This window comes from Miscanthus floridulus, chromosome 19 (assembly GCF_019320115.1).
Source record: "Miscanthus floridulus cultivar M001 chromosome 19, ASM1932011v1, whole genome shotgun sequence".
NCBI lineage: Eukaryota > Viridiplantae > Streptophyta > Magnoliopsida > Poales > Poaceae > Miscanthus > Miscanthus floridulus.
In genome coordinates, this window is record NC_089598.1 from 54,829,934 (window position 1) to 54,854,040 (window position 24,107).

The following is a 24,107-nucleotide window of genomic DNA, read 5'->3' on the forward strand; positions in this document are numbered from 1 at the left end:
TATTCACAATTTTATCACTTTTCTAGCTCAAGATATACAATTTACAATATTGCAAACATTCAAAAAGCACTTATACATCTATATTTTATTCACCTATAAAATACTAGAAACTGTACATTTCATATTTTATAAAATACTACACTTCATGAGGAATACAACAAAATTTGGTTCACCAAAATTAGACATCTACAACTCAACTTATGAGTTTTCAAAGTTTGCATACATTTCTGAAATAAATGAACTAGCTTTAGATTTACTGCCGTTGACAGCTGGGACCCATGAGTTAGCCAGGCCCGCGTGTCAGTGGCACCAAACAGAGCATCGGCGCTGACCGACCGGAGTTCACTGACGGCGAGCTCTCCGACGACGGCACCGGCACCACAATGTTCCCCAAGGCCTTCTGCATGCACAAGGCTAGCTAGGTGGGTCGATTACTGGAGCTAAGGGCGACGGCGGCGCTAATGGCGGCACATCGGGCATGGGTCGACGATGAGCTGCCGGAGTTGGCCAAGATGGCACAAATTAGGGTTCGACCGAGCTTCTACACCCTATGGCAAATCTAGCGCGCACACAAGCATGGCAAACGGTGGTCGGAGGCGGCCTGGCCACATGCAGCGTGGCACGACGGCGAGACGACGTCGATGGCCACGGCACTGCACAGGAGGCTTACCATGCACTGCAAGCTAGTCAAGGGGGTCGGGGAGGTCATGGGAACATGGTGGAGCTATGACTGCGGCAAGAGGGTAGTGCAAGGGCAGTGTGGAGGTAAGCGGCCGACAATGGCGTCGACGGCAAGCGCTGTTGCTATGGGCGGGTGCACGAGCGAAGGAAGGTAGTGGAGAGGGAGAGAGCGCAAGGGAGTGAATGAATGGAGCCATGCATGCTCTCCTTAAGCGTGCCCTAGCACACAGCAATGGGGCCCAATGTCAGCCAGCGGCACCCATGTGGCAGCTGGACTCTATCCATGGTCGGCCACGATGACGCGACGCGACTCTGCCATCAGAGCCCGAGTTCAAGCCTGACAGCGCCAAAAGACGATGCTTAAGCTCCTAATCCATGGCCAATTAGCAAAAACTTTCTTAACAAAAGTTGAAGATCTACATACCAGCTCCAACATCTCTTAAATGATCAAGGTCTAAATCGCAACGGTTAGGAAGATACATCACTCCAAAGTCCGGCACGTCAAAACATTCTAAGTGTGGAAAAATAGTGTTTTGCTGATTTTTGTGAGCTCAAAATGACCAAGCTAGGCACTGAAATAGCTCATGACCCAAAAATAAAAGTTGTTGCTCTAATCAAGTACTACAACTTTGCTTAAGGTTCCACTACCATGCAAAGATTCTATGACATAGTTCAACATAGGTCAAACATACCACTTCAAAATAATGACTTACACTATAACTAGGACTTAGAGACCAAACTAGCCTTAGTCATAAATACCAAAGTTGTTCCATGTGATATGCTAAACATGTTTAAGGTACTCCTAAGGTCATAAACCATTTCATACATTGGTTACAAGTAAACCCTAGTATATGCATGGCAACTAAGTGACAACACATGCAATATAGGCCAACACATAGATAATATTTGAGATGCTCATGCTCATGAATGCTCAATGATGCTTGTGCTCATGCAATGTCAAGGTTAAATGCATGCTTAACACCTATGGTGTTATAGGCCGAGCCGCTTGGCCTCACCCGCCCATAGGCCCTCATCTCTTTTGTAGCCTGCTCGCACTCTTGCCTATCCCCGCTTCGCCATGGCCTACCTCACTCCTTTTCCCCACGGCCTAGTCCAGCGCAAGCCGCGCCGCCCATGCTCTCTAGCCTCTCGCTGATGTGCCGGACCCATGTGTCAGCCACACAGTCAACTTCTACCTCCCACTCATGTTTGATCCAGACACCTAGCCCATCTCTGCCTCTGCTACACCGCACCTAGCATGACCTGCAAGCCAGCCCCGCTCATAAATAGCGCCCCTACATTGCGCCACCCTCACCTAACCCAAAAGCACTAGCTGCCGCCCTCGCATTACTCCAGCCGCTGCAACCCTAAGAGTGTCATTGTCGTTGTCTGCCCCATGGAGTCGCACATCATCACAGACCTGCCCTCGTCCGTATAAAGCTCCTAGGTGAGTTTGCTGTCATCCCCTCTCTCTCCTCGTGGTCTTCCCATGTCCGTTGATGGCCAGAATCGTCATATTGACGAACTTCGGCGAGGTCTCGCTGTCATTCATGGAGCACCAGCGCACACAGTGTCGTCGGCCAGTCACGCACCTCTATTTCCCCTCCTGATCTAATCTGGTTCATCTGTTTGTGATCCGACGGTGGAAATCAACCCGTATCGATTCGCCCGGCCATTTTGCAAAAGAGCCCTTGAAGTTTTCTAGTATAGAACCCGTCGTACCTGCACTGTTGCTAAAGAGACCCCTAGTTTCTAGAATTTTCCGTCCGCAGTCCTTGGCCTAAATTCAAAATCTGATTTTATTTATCTTAAATCAAAATTGAGTTCTATTTATTTACAAAAAATGCCACTCATCTTCTTTTAGCCATAAAATCTTCGTTTTAACTCCGATTTGGTCCGTTCAAGTTGCGTTAGATTCATAACTGTGTAATCTACATGTTCATCCTACTATTAGACATATTTTCAACTTTTAAAATTCAAGGTTAGATTCAATCTATTATTTTAATAAAGGAAATCTTGTTTAATCCATAACTTCTTTGTTTTAGCTCCAATTTTTGTGATCTTCGTGTCTATGTATTCGCAGCAATACGTAGATTTGCTTTACAAATTTTTCATCTTGATTTTATGCTATTGGTGTACTGTTCTAATCTATAGCCTTTTTTGCTATGCATGATTGTTTCTGGACGCTTGTATGTTGTTGTGGTTATCGAGTATAGACGGTGAGCAATTCGTGGGTGATCAAGAGTACTACTTTGATGAACAGGATCAACAGGAACACTTTGTTCAAGGAAAGTATACCATGGGACCATCCTTGTTTCCTATCAACTTTAATACATTTAATTCATATTGCATGTGCCACCTTGATAGGGATTCCCTAGAACTGAACTTATACCTTGTCTCCTATGGGATATGCATTGAGTAGCTTTGCTAGTGCTCAACTAAACCATGATCTTGTAACTTGACTAATGGTATATGCAATAAACATTAAAACATGACTTTTTAGCAACTTGGAAACAGGGGGCTAGGGTATTTAGCTACTTTCTAAATGCTTCAGATTCCTCTCTCTAAGGACTTATCTGTAAGTGAACATTCGGGGCTTACAGTACAACTGTGAGGGCTACATGGCTCTGGCTTTAGCTCAGTATGAGGACCTTTTCTAGGTTGTTAGAGGTTACCTTTATGGCATAAGAATGGCTTGCCGAATTGGGTATAGGAGAGCCTCTACTCTTATGTGTATAGCTGTGATGGAATTATGCCATTCAACAGGGGGTTCCTATATCTGTTTGCCGAGTGAATATAATAGCCCTAACTTGTTAGATGAACCTTTAAAAGGCTTCATAGTGACCCCTGCCTGCTCACCTTAGAAGTGTTTTGAGAGTAATTAACCCAGGCATATGTGTATCATGACTCACAGTGAAAGTGTACATCCTCTGTAGAGTGTAAAACTAGTATATCAGCCGTGCTCATGGTCACGAGTGACCTTGGACCCTTATGGAATAAATGATCACTAAGAATTATCCATTTATGCTATTCATTATTCATGTTTACATTTGATCATGTGTTTTACTTTGGGATTAAAACAATTTGTTGCTACTCTTATGCTAAAATTGTGACAATTAAAAGCTGAATGTTGTTAAACCTGTGTCAAGCCTTTTGAGCCTCATGAATCCCATGTTACACTTGTTGACTATGATATGTACTTACACTTGTTTATTTTCATTATTTGGATAAAAATCCCAGATGGGTAATAGATGGCTATGGTAATGACGACTTTCTTGAGGATTACTAGACTTGTGGTCAACCAGTTGATGTCCTTGTGATATGGAGCTTCTGCGAGAGATTTTTATTTATACTTCCGCTATAGTTATGTGAAGACTATGTCTTATTATTCGTGATATAATAAACACTTGTGATGATACTATTTATGATTTGTAGGCTTATGTGTGTGACTGATCTCTAGGCACACATAAGATTATGCATCCTATTTTGTCCTTAAAATCAGGTGTGACATGTTCTCTAGAATTTTATCATTGGTAGCTACCTTTATAGATAATCCCTCCATAAGTTTGGATTAGCCAGCAATTAATTCTCTCAAGGGTGCTTGATTGAAATTATTAAAATTATTACCTTGATAGTTACCTTGGTAATTACCTTAGTAGTTCGACCTTTATTGTTGATTCCATCCTTGATTCTACTGAGGACCAAAGTAGTTGTTGTTTTTGATAAAAGTTCACATCCTCTTGGGTTTCGTGATAGTTGTTTCCTAAATGCCCAATGTTTCCACACACTTCAAATGTCATGCGAGAATCATGAATATACATGACTTCTTGCTTCTCATTGGCTTGATCTTCAAGCTTCTTCATCAGCAGGTCCATCTTGGCAGATAGTATGTCTACCTCCTTGAGTTGATGCATACCTCCACCCCTCTTGTGGGTTTGAACAAGTTCTTCATTCCAACCTTGATTGGAGGCCATCTTCTCCACAAGAGCTGTTGCAGCTGGTATGGTGAGTGACAGGAATGCACCTCCAGCAGTAGCATCCATAGTCTCATGGGTATTGTTGGTCAACCCATGGTAGAAAGTCTACATGAGTAGCCAATTGTCTATCCCATGTTGAGAACATTCTGCAATGTAATCTTGAAAGCGTTCCCATGCCTCAGGGGACAGATTCATCATGTTGTTGTTGAAAGCTTGAAATTCTCGCACACAGAGCATTGGTCTTGCCTATAGGAAAGAACTTTGCTAGAAAGGCAATGGAGCAGTTATCTCATGTAGTATTTCTATCTTTGTTAGCGTAGAACCATTGCTTTGCCTTCCCTAAGAGTGAGAATGGGAAGAGGCAAAGTAATATGGCATCCTAGGTTATTCCTTTGATGGTGAAAGTGCAACAAATGTCTAGTAAGTGTTGGAGATGTGCACTCGTATCTTCATGTGCCTTTCCACAAAACTAGTTTGCTTGCACCATCTTGATGAGAGCTGGCTTGAGCTCGAATCTATTATCTCCAACATTGACTGTTGGTCTAGTATGAATGTTGGCCATAGTTGGAGCAGAGAAATCATGGAGAGTCCTGTTAGCCATGGCTTCAAATTCTAGTGTTAAGCTTTGCCTTATATGATTGTCTTCCGACTTTAAAGCTAGAACTTTCTTGAGTTTAGCTCTAGTGCTTCTGATTAATGCTTCTAGATCTTCAATGTAGTTTATCGGAAGGTCAAAACTGGTCATACATTACTCTACATAAGATGCACAAGTAGATAAAACAAGAGTAAGCCTGTTTGAGCAGAAGTCAATGGTTGTCTTCAATCACATCAATAAGGATAAGTTTATTGCCTAGCTACCATCCTCGGCAACGGTGCCAAAAATGCTTGTTCACATTTCTTACCGTCGCTACTAAGAATAGAGTTTTAAATATAGTCCCTAGCAACAACGCCAGAAATGTTTGTTGGTATTTACTAATGTGTCACTTGTTTTTAAATATCCACCTATTATAAACCTATATCTCCTAATTTTACTAGGTTGTAATCCCTAGTGATGATATCAGAGATACTTGTTGGTACTACATAGCATTACTACTAGAATAATACTAAGCAATTCTTTATTAATTATGTGACTAGGAATAATAAATAAATATATGAATGAAAATGATCAGCAAGCGCACATATAATATACCATTGTATCATTTAACCCAAGAGTATTTTAGGTATTGTTATTTATATTTTTACCACAGGGAAGGTCTAGCATGGACATGTATTGATAACTTATACCATTGAAGGAGAAGTAAACCATAACCAATATTCTACTCATAACAGAGGTAAGTCATAGGATAAGATATATATATATATATATGATAAGTATTGATCAATGATAATAACAAATCACTCAGAGTACTCCATTCTATGGCATTAGCATGGTCAGGTACAATATTAGAGGAACAATTCCTAAGTCATTCTTAATTATATGTCAAAGCATACATTGATTGGTGTAATTATACCTAGTAATCATTGCTAAGATCATCGTCATATCTACACATAAGGGATATTACTAAGGAAGATTAAGAATAGAGCTTGCTCTTCCTTCGTAACTAAACCCTAGGTACACCTATATTCGGGGAGTGGACTACAAAGGACTCAACGGGAGTGTCACATCTGCGAACTACCACATGACCTAGAATATAGGGTGTATCCATAGGTAAACAACATATAAGAACCACGCTTACACAATGTTGACCACCCACCCATGGATCCTTAGAGTGAGCGCTATACGAACTTATGCATGAACATAATGGTAATCCAACTATACTAAGCATATAATCAAAGTAGACCATGGACATTATAACGAAGAACATGAATAAGATGAATACTAATATTGTCATAGCAATTGTAACTAGCATATAAAAGTAATGGAGATACAAAAGATCGAGGGGTACAAAGATTATACCAAACCACGCTCTTGATAAGATCAGGAATCCAAGCAAAGCCTGCTTGCCTCCCCCTAGACCTAGCCTAACTAGCTATGCCCTAGAATATGGTGGAGCTCTGAGGATGATTAGGGTTTCTATCTTCTCAAATGACTTATGCCTTAGGGGGTGACAGGGGCTGGTATATATAGGCTGAAGCATCCATTGTGCGCCCTTGGATCAAACCAACTTAAAGGATGGCGTAGATGCAACCTAGGAAGCGGTGGAGAACCGACATAACAATGAGGGCCTGATAGGTGGGCCCCAAGGGTCAAGCGGCTTATAGGTGTGGCATCTCGCCATCTGCTTTGGTGTGGAATCCTCCTAGATCTTCTAGAGTCTTCTGGTGTCTGTTTCACTGTGATAAGCACAATTAAATCTAACATATAGGTCCACCTTGATGGTTTTCTAGATAAATCCTACAGAAAATACAGATTCACCAAAACTCATGAAATTTGTTAGTTTAAACCCCTAAACCTTCATTGGTGATTATATTTATGCCCTTATATATGTTATATTGATGGTTTATAATGGTTGTTAACTACCATCAACAAACACCATGCCGCGACATGGCCACAAGACCATGACGATAACCACGCCCAGATGTGCTCCACAAGATGGCGTAGCTTGCAAGCCAAGTTAGCTAGGACCTCCCTCAGGATCATGACCCTTCGGTCGAGAGAAGCTTCTTCTTTGTGCATGCCCTAGCCTTGAACTCTATATAAGGGTAGACAGGGCACCCATCTTCGGGATCCATCTCTCATTCATTCATTCTTACACTATAGAAGGGCTCCTAAAGCTTCCCTTCGGGTAGCCCGTCTCCTAGCTCTAGGTCCCCTACCTCTTCCACCATTCTTGCACCCCCCCATTGTAAGAACTTCAGAGCATTCAAGCGAGGAACACACACTTGATCATCTCTGAGACTAGTCATAGGACTCTAACCTGAACCAGTATAAATCCTCATATCTTTTAGATGCTACCATCGTCTTCCTAGAGTAGCGTGGCAATCGTATAAGTTTACTAGTCCGGTTTACAAAACACCAACACATACAAAAGAGAAAATTAAAGGATACAAGAGATTTACCAAGCTCTCAAGATGACTATGGAACCCTGAGACAACCTTGACTTCACTCTAACTTCCAACTACACTAACCTATCTCTAAGATACAAGTGAAGTAGAATAGGTAGCTCCAAATAGTGTGTGTGTCCATCATAGCACGCCACACCTCGATTTATATACACCACAATTGACTTGTAGGTACATATAGGTAGTGGAGAACCATAATGCAGTGGAGGTGGGACTGACTAGCCTCTATTGGGAGACTTGTCCCACAGCCGAGCCAGCATCCCATTAATTCAAAACAACTCATAGAGATGATCATCTAACTATGAGTTGGCATTGGGTCCAAGCCGCCCAACCTTGGTAGTGCCACCCAGCCTGTTGTTAAGCTCCTAAGCCTCAGATGGGACACAATAACATCAAGTTGAGTGGCTCGCCCAAGGAAGTGGCTGGTAAGTTGGTTGAATTTGGCTCAAACAGTAGGTCCTTAATCCAAGGTCCACTCGCTTTTGTCTATTTGATTGAACCTACATGGATCCAATGCATGCCATGTATAACATACGCATATATAGGATCTTAGTGTATGCACCAATTATTCTCAACAAGTTTAGGGTTGAGACACTATGCAATTACTATCAACATCAAATAGTCGAAGGTCTTTTAAGACTAGTGTTAGAGCTAGGGGTGGACACCACCTCTATTCACTAAAATTGTGCCACCCTAGGAGAGGGGGACGATGCCTCTATAGTCACCTTGAGCATACAAGAAGCTACTAGAACTCCTTTGATGGTCACCACCACTACTAGTGTAGATATTGGAAAAAAAATTCAATAATGTTTATAGCACATATAAAATTATTAGGGTTATTATACTAAGATCCATTTAATTTCTTTGGTTACATACTATGGTCAAGCATGACTTTGATACTAGCCAAAATAGATCAGAATGTCTAACCGGAAATCTCAACTATCCATCCACACCTCTATGATAGTCTCAGGACACATCCACAATCATGTGTAATCATATAGCTAATTGATGTGCATCCATGCAACACATTTTTTAAAGGAGGACCACTCTGCATTTAGAAAAGTGCATGGAACTGCTAGGGTTACTACCTAAAGAAAAGTGCAAAACAAAACTAAAGAATCTCCACCCCTATTACTTCTAGATTAAATTTATACATGTAAGAGCCCCTGATTGTCATCAGGTGAAAGGCCATCATCTAGTTGTTCATCTTGTTTATAGTATCATTCGCCTTATTCTTATCCTTCTCCTTCAATAGCATGCATTATGTCTACAACATTGAGATTGCAACATATAGAACATTAGTGGGTTTGCCTGGGAATATCTTCCCAATAGGCATCTTGTTCCTATTCTTCTAGATGACCCAAGTGAGACCTACAAACATGAACATGCTTAAGCATTATGTGATTGATAGCTTGTTAGGTAGCCAACTCTCCATGAAGTCTACTATTGATTTAGGAACATTGGTCTCATCAGAAGTTTCTTTTAAAGCACACTAAGAAAAATGGGCAATGTGACAATGAATGAAGATGTGATCAATGGTCTCTGGTTTACCACATAGAATATAGTCATCGTTTCTTTTAGACCTTTTTCTTAAGGATTTGAGCTGCTTGAAGTTTGCTATTATACAATTTGCTAAATGAGAAATGGACCTTCACTGGTAAATTTTGCAATTCTAGAGGACACTAGCTACCTTGCTAGAAATTCAGTTGTGCAAGAGAAATCTTTAAAGAGACTAGGTAGTGAAGTTCCCATTTTTCTCAAGCACCCATCTCACATTATCTTGTTCACCTCCATTAGATTCTCCTACAACTAAAAAGAACAAAACTAAGACAATCGAATCGTGCGATAATTTGTGGGGTCGTCGCTCTGCCTCTCCCCCTGCAATACCGCGACTCCGTGGCTCCATGCGCCGGTAGGTGGAAGGGTGGGAAAAAATATAGATTAAGAAAGGATTCCTAAGGCAAATGTACAAGAAGGAAAGAATATATAAATGTGGTTAGGATAATTTAGAAATAGTATAGGATTCATGATGTAAAATTGTTTCCTAAACTCAAATGCCGCATATCACGCATGCGATCCATGGTGTCACCTCTTCCTTGGCTCGCCCATGCTTGGGGGGAGCCATGCACATCGTGGGGGCGTCGATCAAGCATGCTGCACATAGGGCGACAACACCGCACCGCTGATGGGTCAAACGCCGGTGACGACAACCTCCTCCCACTACCACTTCCATCTGCCAGCCCTCTCATCCCTACGTCGTTGGCCCTTAGGGCACCTCCGTCTCCCGCTGCGGCCAGCCCTTGGGTCGCATCCAACTCATGCAGAGGCTGGGTCTGTGACGCACGAAAAGAGACGGCGGCCCTCCATCGTCGCTGGTCATCCAGCCAAGCGGGAGAACGGGCGTCCCCTCCTTCTCCAGGTAAGAAGACCAAGTACCTTCGTCATACCCTCCTCCAAGATGGCACCCTCCTTCACTCCCTTCTCATCTAATAAAATCATATCAACACTCTCCTCCAAATCCTCCTTCACTGGTGATGAATAGATCGACCATGTCGTACTTGTATTTGTTACCTCAGAATTAACACATGCACATGATTAGTTGATTTTTTTTCTTTGTGAACATATACATGATCTGTATGTTGCATTGCAGTGACTGCCATCTATGCTTATTATGAGTCATTGAGATGAATGACTTCTAACTTAGTAATTTTTTTAATTTAGATGGACAAGAGGGCAAAGATTTTAATATATATAGCTGCAGCACAGATGTTGCTTCCAATTATGGATGCCTAGAAAAAGAAAAAGATGTGAACCTAGAGAGAAAGAATTAGCTATGGTCCAATAGATGAGAGAGAGAGAGAGAGAGAGAGAGAGAGAGAGAGAGAGAGAGAGAGAGAGAGAGAATGAGAACTAAGCATCCAGAAGTTTTTTCTTTCTTTCAACCAGGTCCAGGATGAAAATACCCTAGGGTTGCAGATAGTATAGAAAGTGATATTGAAGATTTATAGTACAAAAAATGAAGGTAAATCTTTTTCTTCATTATTTTTGATAGACATATTGATCATTCATTGTTTTTATTTCTCATCCTATTTCTGCCTGCTGCCTCGACATGCTTTTGATGTTTTGTTTTTCTGTCCAATTATATTTGTTGTGCAAAAATGGACTAGACTTTGCTCTTTATTTTCTGTTTGACAGGAACAAAGGTTGGTCTTTACTTAACATACAAATGAAAAGAAAACCAAAATATTTATGGAATTTTCAATAGTGACATAAAGCAAGATGCTACCTTTACTATCTTTGTTCAAACAATCTACAATCTTTTAACCACACATACTGGTCATACATTGATATTTTTCGTGTTTTATCTTCTACAGAGAGCCAGCTAGGATATTTCTTTCTCGTTTTTGTGTGTGTGTTGGGGGGGGGGCAAATAGACTAAAAACTAACATATTAATGTATTTTTTTCATAGCCATGGACTTAAGTTTTGGATAAAATTGATACCCCTTGTACCCTGAATTCCATTCAATAGATCAGGAGCTACCAATTTCTGTTCATTTCAACCTTGTTGTTCTCTAGCATTCTTTTGCTTAAAAATTTATTTGTTTCTCATAACTTGTGAAAATAACATTCCAACCTTGTCATTCGCTAGCATTCTTTTGCTCAAGAACTTCCCAATATTCAAGCCCCAGGTTTAATTGTGCTTTGTTCTATATAATCACTTTGAGAGTTAAACTTTGCTTCTGATTTTTTATTTAATATAGGATTTGTATATTTACTACTTCTGCATTTAAAGTTACAACTATTTAAATTGGTATAATATGGGTAACATGTGCTTTTTACTATGTCTTGCTTCTAATTTTTTGCTGACCATTCACTTTCCTGTATGTCATGCTTCAGATTTTCTCTCGACCATGTAGAAGGATCGACCTTCGTTTCGATTCCAAAAGAATACTGCAGCATGCAGCCCCTTAACCATGGTGATTTGATTTCTAATTTCCAATCTCATGTATATATAGATTTCCCTTTTTTAGTTGTTTTCTACTCCTATTGTCTTCTGTGTGTGTGCCACTTTTACCTGATTTCTGCTGGTTGATTCACCATGGTCTGAAGGTGGGTGAAATTGAGTAAGGAATTCATTTGAAACCTGCTTTTAACTCATGTTTATGTTGACTTGGAGTGGATATGGATCAGATGGAGGCAATGTGTTACATCAGTTTAGCTAGGCTGCCCGAACTGTTTAACATTGTTTACCGATGAAAAAATTTAATGGTTATTGTCGATGTTTCACCACCGATAGCCTGCCACAGGGATACCCGGGGCAGTTTGTTTGGGCTTCAGCGTATGCAGAACTCGACGGTAAACGCAAGAGACAGTTGATTTATCCTGGTTCGGGCCCTCGACCGTGATCGAGTAATAGCCCTACGTCCAGTCAATGTTAGCCTTTGCGTTGGATTGATTGTAAAGTGTTGCATTGTCTCTCTTCTGCTCTCCCCATCTAAGGAGCCATGTCCTCCTTTATATAGTCAGGAGGCCAGAGTCCTAGTCGGTTTACAATGTAGAGTCCTAGTAGGATTACAGGGTAGTATTACTACTAGGATTACATGGGAGGAATCCTAATCAAACTAGATCTCATCTCTTTCTTGCAGTGTATCCCAAGGGTCCCGCATCGACAAGCCCCCGAGCACTTCATGGTTGAGCTCTAGAAGCTTCGTCTTGTTCCTTCAGGTCTTGCCGAGTAGGAACAAGCATCGTCCGAGTGCTTTCTTGAGTGAAACCATGTAGCGCTTCTTGGGATCTTCGAGTGGTGTGTGTTTTTTTGAAGAAAAAAAATACTCCCATCTTGGTGTAGCCCCCGAGCCTCTTGCTATTTGGAACAAGGAGCTGGAGGGTCTTGCCTTGAAATTGCTCTGATTCTTTGTCGAAGGGCTCCCGAGCATATAGCCGGGTTCTTTATCAAAAAGAACTCGGATATAGCTCGGTCCGGGTTCTTTTTGTCGTAAGGCCTTGAAGTGGTCTATCTTGAAGAAGTCTTCTTGGTGAAGTGCGCTTTTTTGAAGAAAAAAGTGCACTCACTGAGTGTAGCCCCCGAGCCTCTTGCTATTTGGAACAAAAAGTTGGAGGGTCTTGAATCTTATGTTGTTTGAAAACTCCTGTCTTGAAGAAGTTTTCTAAGTGATGTGCGTTTTTCGGAAGAAAAAGTGCACTCACTGAGTGTAGCCCCCAAGCTTCTTGCTATTTGGAATAAAAAGTTGGAGGGTCTTGAATCTGAGTTGTTCAAAGAACTAAAAACCTCTTATGAGGATATGTAGGATCTTGTAGACATTCTCAAGGGTGTATCCAAGTAACCCGCGAACCGCAATAGGCTATCCATATACCATTGCAAGTCAACATAGTTGCGCCACCGAGTACTTTCCATAATTATCTTGCGTGCTTGATGTATTCTTGCATGCTGCTGTATGTCATGCCTCTTCCTTTGTTTCACTTGAGTAATGAAAGTACATATAAATATGCACGTGCATCCTCATATTCGTGCTCATCTTGCTAACGCAAAATCTTCTTGTTCGACCATGATCGGATCCAAGTAAGGCAACCTAGATAATCCGTCAAAAGGCTTTGGGTGGGCAGTCCCCTCACCGGAGACCCCGTATCACCCCCACCTTAGAATTTCCAAATCACCGCAACAAGGTCGACCTTAGCTGTCGAGTAGTTGATCACCCCAACCGAGTAGTCGATCACCGTGGCTGAGTAGTCGGACGTCCTGGCGACTTCTAGAGCAGCAACCGAGTAAGATAGCGTGGGGTGTTTGTCTCACCCAATGAAGTAGTGGCCAAGTAAGGCAGCCAGCGGTGGGCGAGCTCCTTATTTGATGACGTGGTCTAGAAAATGGTTCCCTTTCTGGTGAGTAGGATTCACGGATTAAGGCCTCAGCGACCCAGGTAAATCAACTGTAGTAGAGCCGCGGAGGCATATGGATAATATCCAGAGATATATGATGATTAAAGAATATTTGAAAAAAATATTAAACCATGACTTAGCTTGATTGATGGCCGCGTGGTAGAATCAGCGCATGATCCTAACATTTTGCGCTTAGGAGACCCCAGTGGTTGTAGCCCCCGAGCATCAGCTTGCGAGTACTTGGACATGAGCTGTCGAGTAGTTGGTCACCGCAGCCAAAGTAGTCGAAAATTGTGACGAATAGTCAGACAACTGGCTTGTTTCAGCCATTTTGCTTTTTGGTTCGGGTGTTAGCTTATTAGCTACCCTTATCGGTGGGCTCAAGCATCTTTTCAGCTCTTTTGCTCTCGGCCGGTATGCTCAGGCATAATTTCAGCCATTTTGCTTTTTGGTTCGGGTGTTAGCTTATTAGCTACCCTCATCGGTGGGCTCAAGCATCTTTTCAGCTCTTTTGCTCTCGGCCGGTATGCTCAGGCATAATTTCAGCCATTTTGCTTTTTGGTTCAGGTGTTAGCTTATTAGCTACCCCCATCGGCGGGCTCAAGCATCTTTTCAGCTCTTTTGCTCTCGGCCGGTATGCTCAGGCATAATTTCAGCTATTTTGCTTTTTGGTTTGGGTGTTAGCTTATTAGCTACCCTCATCGGCGGGCTCAAGCATCTTTTCAGCTCTTTTGCTCTCGGCCGGTATGCTCAGGCATAATTTCATCCATTTTGCTTTTTGGTTCGGGTGTTAGATTAATAGCTACCCTCATCGGCGGGCTCAAGCATCTTTTTAGCTTTTTGGTCTCGGTCGGTATGCTCAGGCATAATTTCATCCATTTTACTTTTTGGTTCGGGTGTTAGCTTAATAGCTACCCTCATCGGTGGGCTCAAGCATCTTTTTAGCTTTTTTGCTCTCGGCCGGTATGCTCAGGCATAATTTCAGTCATTTTGCTTTTTGGTTCGGGTGTTAGCTTATTAGCTACCCTCATCGGCGGGCTCAAGCATTTTTTCAGCTCTTTTGCTCTCGGCCGGTATGCTCAGGCATAATTTCAGCCATTTTGCTTTTTGGTTCGGGTGTTAGCTTATTAGCTACCCTCATCGGCGGGCTCAAGGATCTTTTCAGCTCTTTTGCTCTCGGCCGGTATGCTCAGGCATAATTTCAGCCATTTTGCTTTTTGGTTCGGGTGTTAGCTTATTAGCTACCCTCATCGGTGGGCTCAAACATCTTTTCAGCTCTTTTGCTCTCGGCCGGTATGCTCAGTGAAAACAACTGGGGGAAAGCCATAATAAGACATATGTTGTTGAGGAACACCATCTTTATTGATCATGAACGTTGATCTCTTGTGGCTTGTATATATATTCTTCCTTGAGTTGTTTTCATGCATAGAATCTTCTTAGTTGGCTGATGTGCCATGTATTGTTGACTTCTTTTCCATCTTTAGTTATCAACTTGTACGCGCCAGCTGTCAATGTTTTAATGATTTTGCTTGTCCAGGTTGTCTCGGTTATTTCTATCCGGGAACCTCTCTCGTGTCTTCTCCTCTACAGTAATCATCTTTTCTACTGTGCGTCTGAATTCTTTATTGTTTCTCAGATTTTCTTTGTAGAAGTCCTAAAATTGCCACCTAGCCATGATTCCGTGAGAGAAAGCTTTGATTACTTCTCGTTCGGTGATGTCATGTACTTGAGCACGTAGTTCGCCAAATCGTTAGTAGTAATCTCTGAGACTTTTGCCCCCTTTCTGCTTGAGTCCTTTTAATTCTGCGTGGGTGATGGGGTGTGTAATGATACCCGCGAAATTTTCACAGAAAACTCTTTGCAAATCCTCCCAATTTCTGATTGACCCTGGATTTAATTTGTTGAACCATTGGAGGGGCATGGTTTCTAGGGCCATGGGAAAGAACAAGGTCTTTATGTCGTCGTCTCCTCTGGCTAGTTCAATCGACTGTGAGTAAATCCTGAGCCACTGCCTTGGTTCGGTCTTGCCATCATATTTAGAGTGGTTGGATGGCTTGAACTTGTGAGGTAGTCGTATTGAAGCAAGTCTGTTCGCAAAACAGGGGAATCTATCGCGCGTTCCGGCTTTTTTGTATTCTAATTTGGCACCTCCTTCCTGCCAACTATCGTTTTGGTGAGAGTAGTTCTGTAGGGATGTCTGAATGGGTGCTTTGCTTCTGATCTTCCTTGGTTGTTCGACTTGGTAGTTTTGACTATGGTCCCTTCTACTTTCTCTATTGTGAATCCCACTTGGTCCAAGTCTCTCAAAAGCGGACCTCCTTTGATTTTGATCTTTCTTCCTATGAGATGTTGACCTGGCAGGTAGTCTTGAGCGGGTCCTTCCGTCGTGCATCCTTAGGGCTGCTGACCGAAGAAGGTCCCAGAGCTGTTCCTGTTTTTTACTGGGAAGTGATGTCATTCCGAGTTCTTCTAGTGCTTCTCGGATCCTATTGTAGGGTGTATTCACCGCGTGTCTTTCTTCGACTTCTTGTTCTAATTTTCTTCTATTGTACTTGGCCAAATCTGACACATATCTGATCCAAGCTTCCTTGCGCTGCCTAGCACGGCATTGGCGTCCTTGTTTTAATTTATTTCTTCTTTCTCTTGCTTGCTTCGGATTCTCGGTCTCACCATTGTGCCCCTGGATAAAGGGTGATATGTTGGACTCAAATTCATCTGATGACCTGATGTTGGGTGCTTCTAGGGGGACCAATGGTGATCGAGGACGTCGAACCATGAATACTTCTCGTGCATGAATTGTTTTGTTATCGGCATCGGTTTCCACACTGTTGTAGTCGTTGATAACTTTAGTAGAGGCTTCAAGGTCTCAGATCGAGTCTCCTTCTTGGTAGGGTAGATTGCTGTTGTCGTCATGCCAACTAGTTGGGTACCGCTATCCTTAGGAACAGAACCTGGCCAGTGGACGATGCAGTCTTGAGATGTTATAGTTAGTATGAGACCTTCCTGAGCTCCTTTTAGTGGCATTCTAAGCACCGGATCGAGGGATCCTTTGGGCCGTGCCTGATAAGATTTTGCCATGTTGTGGAGTCCAAACGGAAAAGGACCCAACTTCTTGAACGGATTCTGAGTGTACTCCGAGTTGTATTCTTGATAGGCCGAAGCCGCGTTCTGGAACCCTGCCGGAAAAGAACTTGGTTTCTTGAAAGAACTCGGGTAAGATTCCATCTCGGATGCGGGGCCTGAGTTTGAGTTGGATGCGCAAAGCCGCGAAATCTGAGTTGGATCGGACATCACGAGCTGCGCGAATCTTCCGGCGAGATGATCTGTCGTAGTCACCGAAATAGAAAGGTCTTCATGGTGATCCGAATCTTCGAGGAGACGGCTTTGGAGCTTGCTATCGTCGTCTGCCTCGCAGATCCATGAACCGAAGATGAAGGTTGACCCCGTCGAGAAGATCATGTTGCCGAGGTCCGTCGAACTCTCGGATGCAAATTCGCCGAAGTCCCCTACCTGGCGCGCCAGCTGTCAATGTTTCACCACCGATAGCCTACCACGGGGATACCCGGGGCAGTATGTTCGGGCTTCAGCGTATGCAGAACTTGATGGTAAACGCAAGAGACAGTCGATTTATCCTAGTTTGGGCCCTCGACTATGATCGAGTAATAGCCTTACGTCCAGTCAGCGTTAGCCTTTGCGTTGGATTGATTGTAAAGTGTTGCGTTGTCTCTCTTCTGCTCTCCCTATCTAAGGAGCCATGTCCTCCTTTATATAGTCAGGAGGCCAGAGTCCTAGTCGGTTTACAATGTAGAGTCCTAGTAGGATTACAGGGTAGTATTACTACTAGGATTATATGGGAGGAATCCTAATCAAACTAGATCTCCTCTCTTCCTTGCGGTGTATCCCATGGGTCCCGCATCGACAGTTATCCAAAATAAAGGCTAAAACATAGAAAACCTACTTGAGATTGCTTCGGTACCACTAGAGCCTTGTTAAAATAGTGAAGGATTTGTAGATTTTGCTTCAAAAATATTGTCTCATTGTCCATCAGAGACTATATCTACTATGCATAATCAGATGCTTTTGTATCTCACTATGGTCCAATTTTTTTACGATTCAATATGGTATGCTAATTGTTGAGATACCAGGATATATGGCAAATAAAGGAACAAAAAATCTATTCATGCTTTAACATGATGTCTAATGGTCTTTCAAATTTCCTTATATTTTCGGACATGTCAAAAGAATTCGAGCATTCATCAGTTCTCATGTTTAACATGATCCCTTTGTGGGATTTATGTTGTCTAATGGGGCATGACAAATTAGTAATTTCAGTTCTCTTCCCTGATTCATACAAATAACATATCAGGGTTGCAGTGTGTTCCAGTGTGTTGCATCATGAGAGTAGTCATGAATCACAGTTAACAATATGATTTTTTATCACATAAATGTGTCAATACATAAATTTCATCCATCTCAATGCATGAACAATCATAATATAGTCACGCACATGTTTACTATTTACTTCATCTTTAAGAAACATAGTCTTTTTGTTGTTTACCGTAGCGTTAGAACGGGCATGGGAAAAAAAATTCATTTGTTAATTTTCACGTGTATCCTTGAAATGCTGCCATAGCATTAGCACGGGCACTCTACTCGAACTTGTGTGTGGGATGTTACGAAGATGCGACGGAACTTATTCGTAGATTTTTTTGGCGCACGAAAGAAATGATCCATCGGAGATTTCTTCCTGCCGATATAAAACATTATCTTCGCCACATCACGGAAATGTCTATAAAGTATAGTTTGTGAGCATGCGACGCGGCGCGCTCCGTGACCGTGTTAATTTCACAAACTTTGTTTTTTTATTAAATGTCACTTTAACGTTGATATTTAATTTTACAGTATTGTTATCTTATCGTGCGTCCGTGTGTTTTAGTACAAAAGTTTAAGCCCATACATCAGGCTTTGCCATTGTAAGTACTGCCCGAGAGTTTTCCTCAAAGTTAACTCCTAGTTTCCTTCTAGGAAGTTGTCAGCTACTATACTATCCTGGTTCATGCTAATTTTGTACAAGTCTTCATATTTCACACGCAAGGCCACCTTGCCAACCCAAACAACTCCCAAAATCTCATCTCTTTCCCACTTCTCACTTTGTATTTGTTGATGTGAATATTTGTCCCACACCCAAAACCCGCCGAATGCAAACCAACCAAAGAACACGGTGGGTACTATCACACTTTCACTGTGAATAACGATGAGTTTTACAAGCAAACCAACAAAGGATAGCTATCACGCTTATGTGACAAAGAATGGCTAATTTCTAGGCAAACTAGCAAATGAGTCGTTGTAGATATCATCATGGAGGGACCAAATCAGGTGAGGACGTCGACGGTTTGCACTAGGTTGACCTGCAAGACTAGAGCACCACATTTGGTCATCGAATAAGAGATGAATAATAGCAACATGGAGGTTGAAAGAGATTAGGGCAAAATAAAGATAAGAAGTAGAGTGATCTATGTTTTCTGGTATTGTCCTCCTCCTCAATCGATCGTAGCCCTTTTATATACAGGGTGAGCTGAGGTGGACTTATCTCGTGGGAGGCTAAAATCCCTTGCAAATCATGTAAAAAACAATCAAATCTGAACATGACAGGGAAAATCAGATCAGACCGGTTTGTATAGTCCAGAAACTGCCGTGGACTAATTTTGATAGTAAAAACCGATTTGAGCCAGTTTGAACAGTACCAAAACCATCCTGTGTGCCATGTTTTGCACAGTGAAATTTTCCAAAAGCGTGATTTCTTCGTCCAAACTCTAGATTTGATGTTCTATATATACTAGTATAGTATCCGTGCTAACGCTACGGCTTTTATTTTAGGATGTACATGGAAACAACCAAACAACGATTTTTGTTTTCAAAGTTCAACTTTCACACAATTGTATATGACCATGTATATACAATCCGAGAAACACTTACACGTAACAAGGCATAATAAAGTTATTTCTCGCATTAACCATATAATTTACAATCTGCCTAAGTCCTTAAACATGTCTCGGAGATCTTCATGGCCACTTCACGTAAATTTCATCCCAAATAATCAAAGATGCCGTACCAAGCTTCTTAAAGTAGATATAGCTTCTTAAAGTAACTCTATAATTCACTTTTGATAAATGAAAGAAAAAATTGTATTTGATCTTTTTTAAAATTAAATAGTAGATATAGTAATAAATATATGTGCACAACCGCGATGGATATTTATTTGGTTGTTCCTCGGTTTCTCCCTCTCTCCCATCCTGTTTTTCTTTCTTCAGATGATTTTCGGGTATTAGAAAGCTAACTAATAAAAATTATTGGACAAAAGAAAAAAAAACATTTCTTCTTGGCATAATCAACTGATTTATCAAGTAAGTTTTAAGTACTCCATCTGTTTTAAATTGTAAGTCGTTCCAGCTTTTCTAGATACATACTCCCTCCATTTCAAATTATAAGTCGCTTTGACTTTTTTTGTTCATCCATTTTGCTATGTATCTAGACATATTATTATATCTAATTGCATAACAAATTAGATGTACCAAAAAAATCAAAGCGACTTATAATTTGGAATGGAGGAAGTAGTTTTTACAATATATATAGACATAATGTATATTTAGGTGCATAGCAAAAGCTATATATCTAAAAATTAGAACAAAACTAATTGTCTCTAGCTTGCGTGTTCTATTTTATAATAGCCTTTTATTTTCATAATTACATGTCAAGTCGGTTCGTTTATTTTGTAAACTCGGTCGGGGCGTGTAGTGTGTTACTTTTGTAACACAGTGGTCTAACTCCTCTCTTTGGAGGATGAAACCAGATATTTCTTCTATTTTTTTAAAAAAAATAGACAAAACCAAATGTGCTAAACCTCTTCGTCGATCTCCTCTCTGTGGACCCGGACTGTAAGTGACCCGTTTTACTTCCTTGTCCACGGTTGGTATTTTATGAGAAGAAAGGGGTAGACCTTTCCAGGTTTAGCCACGCTGCAGACACTCCACTGCTCCTACTGACGCGTGGGGTCACCAAACTAGGTCCCACATGTTCTTGACGGAAACATGCGAGTGGGTATGTTGGCAGGTCTGTCGCCATTCCTTATTGACGCAATACCAGAACGACACGAAGAGTTTTGGAAGGGGCGCGTCAGATGGGGCCGGGCTCGGTGTGGGTTTTTCCATTATAATGACAATTCTGGAAATTGCTTTGATCGGAGTCACGGATCCCTCCTTCCTATTTGCCTTGACTGACTTTCATATTTGCCTTGACTTTCATGGGTTTTCATTTTACCGTTGACTGCGGGATGTGCTGGAAATTGTCTTGATCGGAGTCACGGATCCCTCCTTCCTATTTGCCTTGACTGACTTCCATGCTTGCCTTGATTGACTTCCATTAGTTTCCATTTTACCGTAGACTGCGGGATGTGTGAGGCGTGCGTTGAAGCTTAGGTGGGGGAGATCCAAATAATGTTGGCCATCGGATCAAGTTGAAGCCTATGAGAAATGATTATGAGCCATAGATTTTAATGATACGGTAATTTTGGGTACAATTTTGTTGATGCACAATGGTTGTAGTCTCTCAGCGGAGAATTTTTGTTTTTTTGAAGACCTAGTATAGTTTTAATTGGTCCCTTATAGTAGAGATATTTCAAGCACGTCTCGACGAGAAGAACACACTTGTGGAGTTGAATTTGCATTTTGACCATATTAGAAAACCGGCTTAGGCTGATTTGGAAACTGGGCCTAGCCGGTTTTCTGCCGGAAATTCCTTGATTGTCTCTTTCTTTTTTCTTAATAATTTTGGTTGTCAACAGTGTTCAACACCCCACTGAAAAAAGGTGTTTCATCTTGTGTAGCCGCGTCGGTTTCTGCTGGAAATTTGAGGATCATCACCTCCTTTTTTAGGCAAGAATTGTTTAGCCAAGTTCTGTGGTCAAATCTATATATGTACTTTGCTTATGAATGGAGAATAACCTTTATTCTTTATTTGGGGAAATACAAAAAAGCAAACTGAAATAAGCACACAAACAGGCATTACATCCTTTTAATTTTACCCAAATAAGCACACAAACAAATATGAAACACACCGTACCAATAGTTGCAGGAAGCAGGAAGTCAAAACGTAAGCAAACAAAAAAGTTTTAGTTTCACCCTTTTTTTCTTGGAATTTCTGTGATTCTAAACGTTGGTTGACGCGTTTTCCTTTGACTGCTGCTGGTTAGCCTTTTTTTTGTCCTCCTCAGATGGAGGGGTATCGCCGCGGTCGCTGTTGTCGAAGCCGACGCCGCGTCTTCTGGTGGGGAAGATCATGAAGACGAAGCTGGACAGGAGCGCCAGCCCCAGCGGCGCATTCCTCAGCAGCTCCTTGACGTTCTTCATGTGGTCGCTGTCCAGATCCGGGACGAAGCACTTCTGGAGCCCGACGTCGCCCATGGCTATGGAGATGAAGACGATGGCGGTGAAGAAGGCATGGACCCAGTCGAGCGTCTTGAGGCGGCGCTCCTTGAGCTCGCCCCGGAGCGCCTTGAGCAGCTCGCGCTCCTCCCTCTTGGTGAGGCCGAACACGTTGAGGCGCCGCGGGAGCGCCACGCCGTAGTAGATCTTGCCCTTGTGCACGATGCAGTCGGTGAAGGTGAGGAAGATGCAGGCGGCGGTGAGGAAGGCGACGAGCGAGGCGCTGAGCCACTTGTTGGCGACGTTACAGGCGCCCTGGTTGGTGAAGGACGCCGACAGCGTCTGCAACACCAGCACCGCGCCCGACGGCAGCAGCTTCGCCAGGTTCGCCGACACCGACAGTACCTTCTCGGCGGCCACGTTCGCCTTGCTGGACTCCGCGTCCATGGCATCGGCGACGCCCTCACCAAGGTTACTACTGCCTGTCGTCGCGTCGTTACGTCGTCCTGTCCCCGTGGTATCGCTATTTTCTGTTATCTGCGCTCTTGCGTCTGGGTTGATGGCGTTGTTTGCCATCTCCGAATTTCTTTCGTCTGGTGATTGAGAGTCTAGCTAGCTCGCTGGTTAGCTGTTGCCTGCCTACTCGCTCGCATCTCTCGATCGCTCTGCAGTTGCTGCTATTTATATAGGCGAACCATTGTTGCTAATTCGTGTCCTACAATTAACATTTGATCTTACACGTAATGCAGTGCAGCATCGACGCATGGTGGCCCATATATATGCGTATCCACAGGCTTAACTCTAGTACCCTACAAGCCGGATCATATCCTTCTCTTCTTTTGTGACTGGGAAAAAATATTTCTACTTTTCTTGACTTGCAGGAGGCTGAGAACCCACTGTTTTGGGATGCTTGTCGTTGCACATGTAGGGCATCATCCGGCATCATTAGAAAAATCTTGTTCATGACCCGCGTAATCTAGTTCATTCCCTAGCTCGTCCTACAAACCAAACGAGTGAGCTGTCTAGTTGCGTATAGAGTCTCTTGATTTTCGATCAACACAAGAAAAGTTGACCTTGCCTCTTCTGTTAAGTTCTTTTTATCCCTAGCACTTTGTAAATCCATCGTTTTAAATCTCGGCAATCCAAGAGTTGTCATGAGATGGTAAAAACAGCTCATATACCATACATCAAATATTGGAATAAACTACAATCATATGCATGGAAGTATCCTCCTGCATTGATATCGTATTTTAATGTATTGGCCATATAGATTTTACTGCTAAATCAATCTTGAACTACTTTTTGTAGCACCAGATTCACATTTCAAAAATTAGCAAAATTTCATTGGCAAAACCCGGTGCCAAAACTTAATTGTTTTGTGAAATCTCAAACTAAAAGTTACTGATGATTTGATTATTGTGGAAAATACGATTCCGTTCAAAACAGGGATGCATAATTTTGAATTTCCTAAATCTTAGTCTGCAAACATTCAGTTGTAAAATAAACTTTTTTTGCAAGACCCTGTTGCAGACGCAGACGCTCATATATACACGAGCGCACACTCACCCTACCCTATGAGCTCCTCCGAAGAACTGAGTTGGAACGGCAAATCTCAAGATTGACGAAATCACCATAGGCGCCTCGCTGACGACGGACACGTCGCGTACCACTGAAGGAATAGTGCTGTTAAATCCTAGAATAAATTCTAAATTCAGAAAAATGCGAACACCCGTGTCAAGTCGGGGACTTGAACCCGGGTGAGTAGGTTACACCATAAGGAACCCAATCAGCTGAGCTACGCTCAGTTTGCAGTTGTAAAATATACTTTATTTTAAATTTTAGATATATTTGATAGGTTTCACCGATAATTAAATGTAAACTATACCAATGAACAATTACATAGCGTCGGTTCATTTTTCTTATTTTCTGTTTTTTTATTAATCTTATAATTATGTTAGCCATAGTCTCTTTGATTTAATCTAAGCCGTTAGATAATCAAAAGATTCAACACTATATGTCTTTTTGTTCTAATTATTATTATCTTACAGTTGTATTAGGTATGGATTCTTT

At 42.0% G+C, this 24,107-nt stretch overlaps 1 protein-coding gene and 1 non-coding gene across 2 annotated transcripts; one reads left to right on the forward strand and one right to left on the reverse strand.

The window, feature by feature from the left end:
* Positions 1–4,785: 4,785 nt before the first annotated feature.
* On the forward strand, positions 4,786–4,895 carry LOC136530051 (small nucleolar RNA R71). The gene has a single exon (XR_010777559.1). It is a non-coding gene; the product is annotated as a small nucleolar RNA R71 (small nucleolar RNA).
* A 16,926-nt stretch (positions 4,896–21,821) lies between these two features.
* On the reverse strand, positions 21,822–22,613 carry LOC136526056 (protein DMP10-like). The gene has a single exon (XM_066518842.1). It carries the CDS (start codon positions 22,611–22,613, stop codon positions 21,822–21,824), a length of 792 nt encoding a protein of 263 aa, XP_066374939.1.
* Between the last annotated feature and the right edge of the window lie 1,494 nt (positions 22,614–24,107).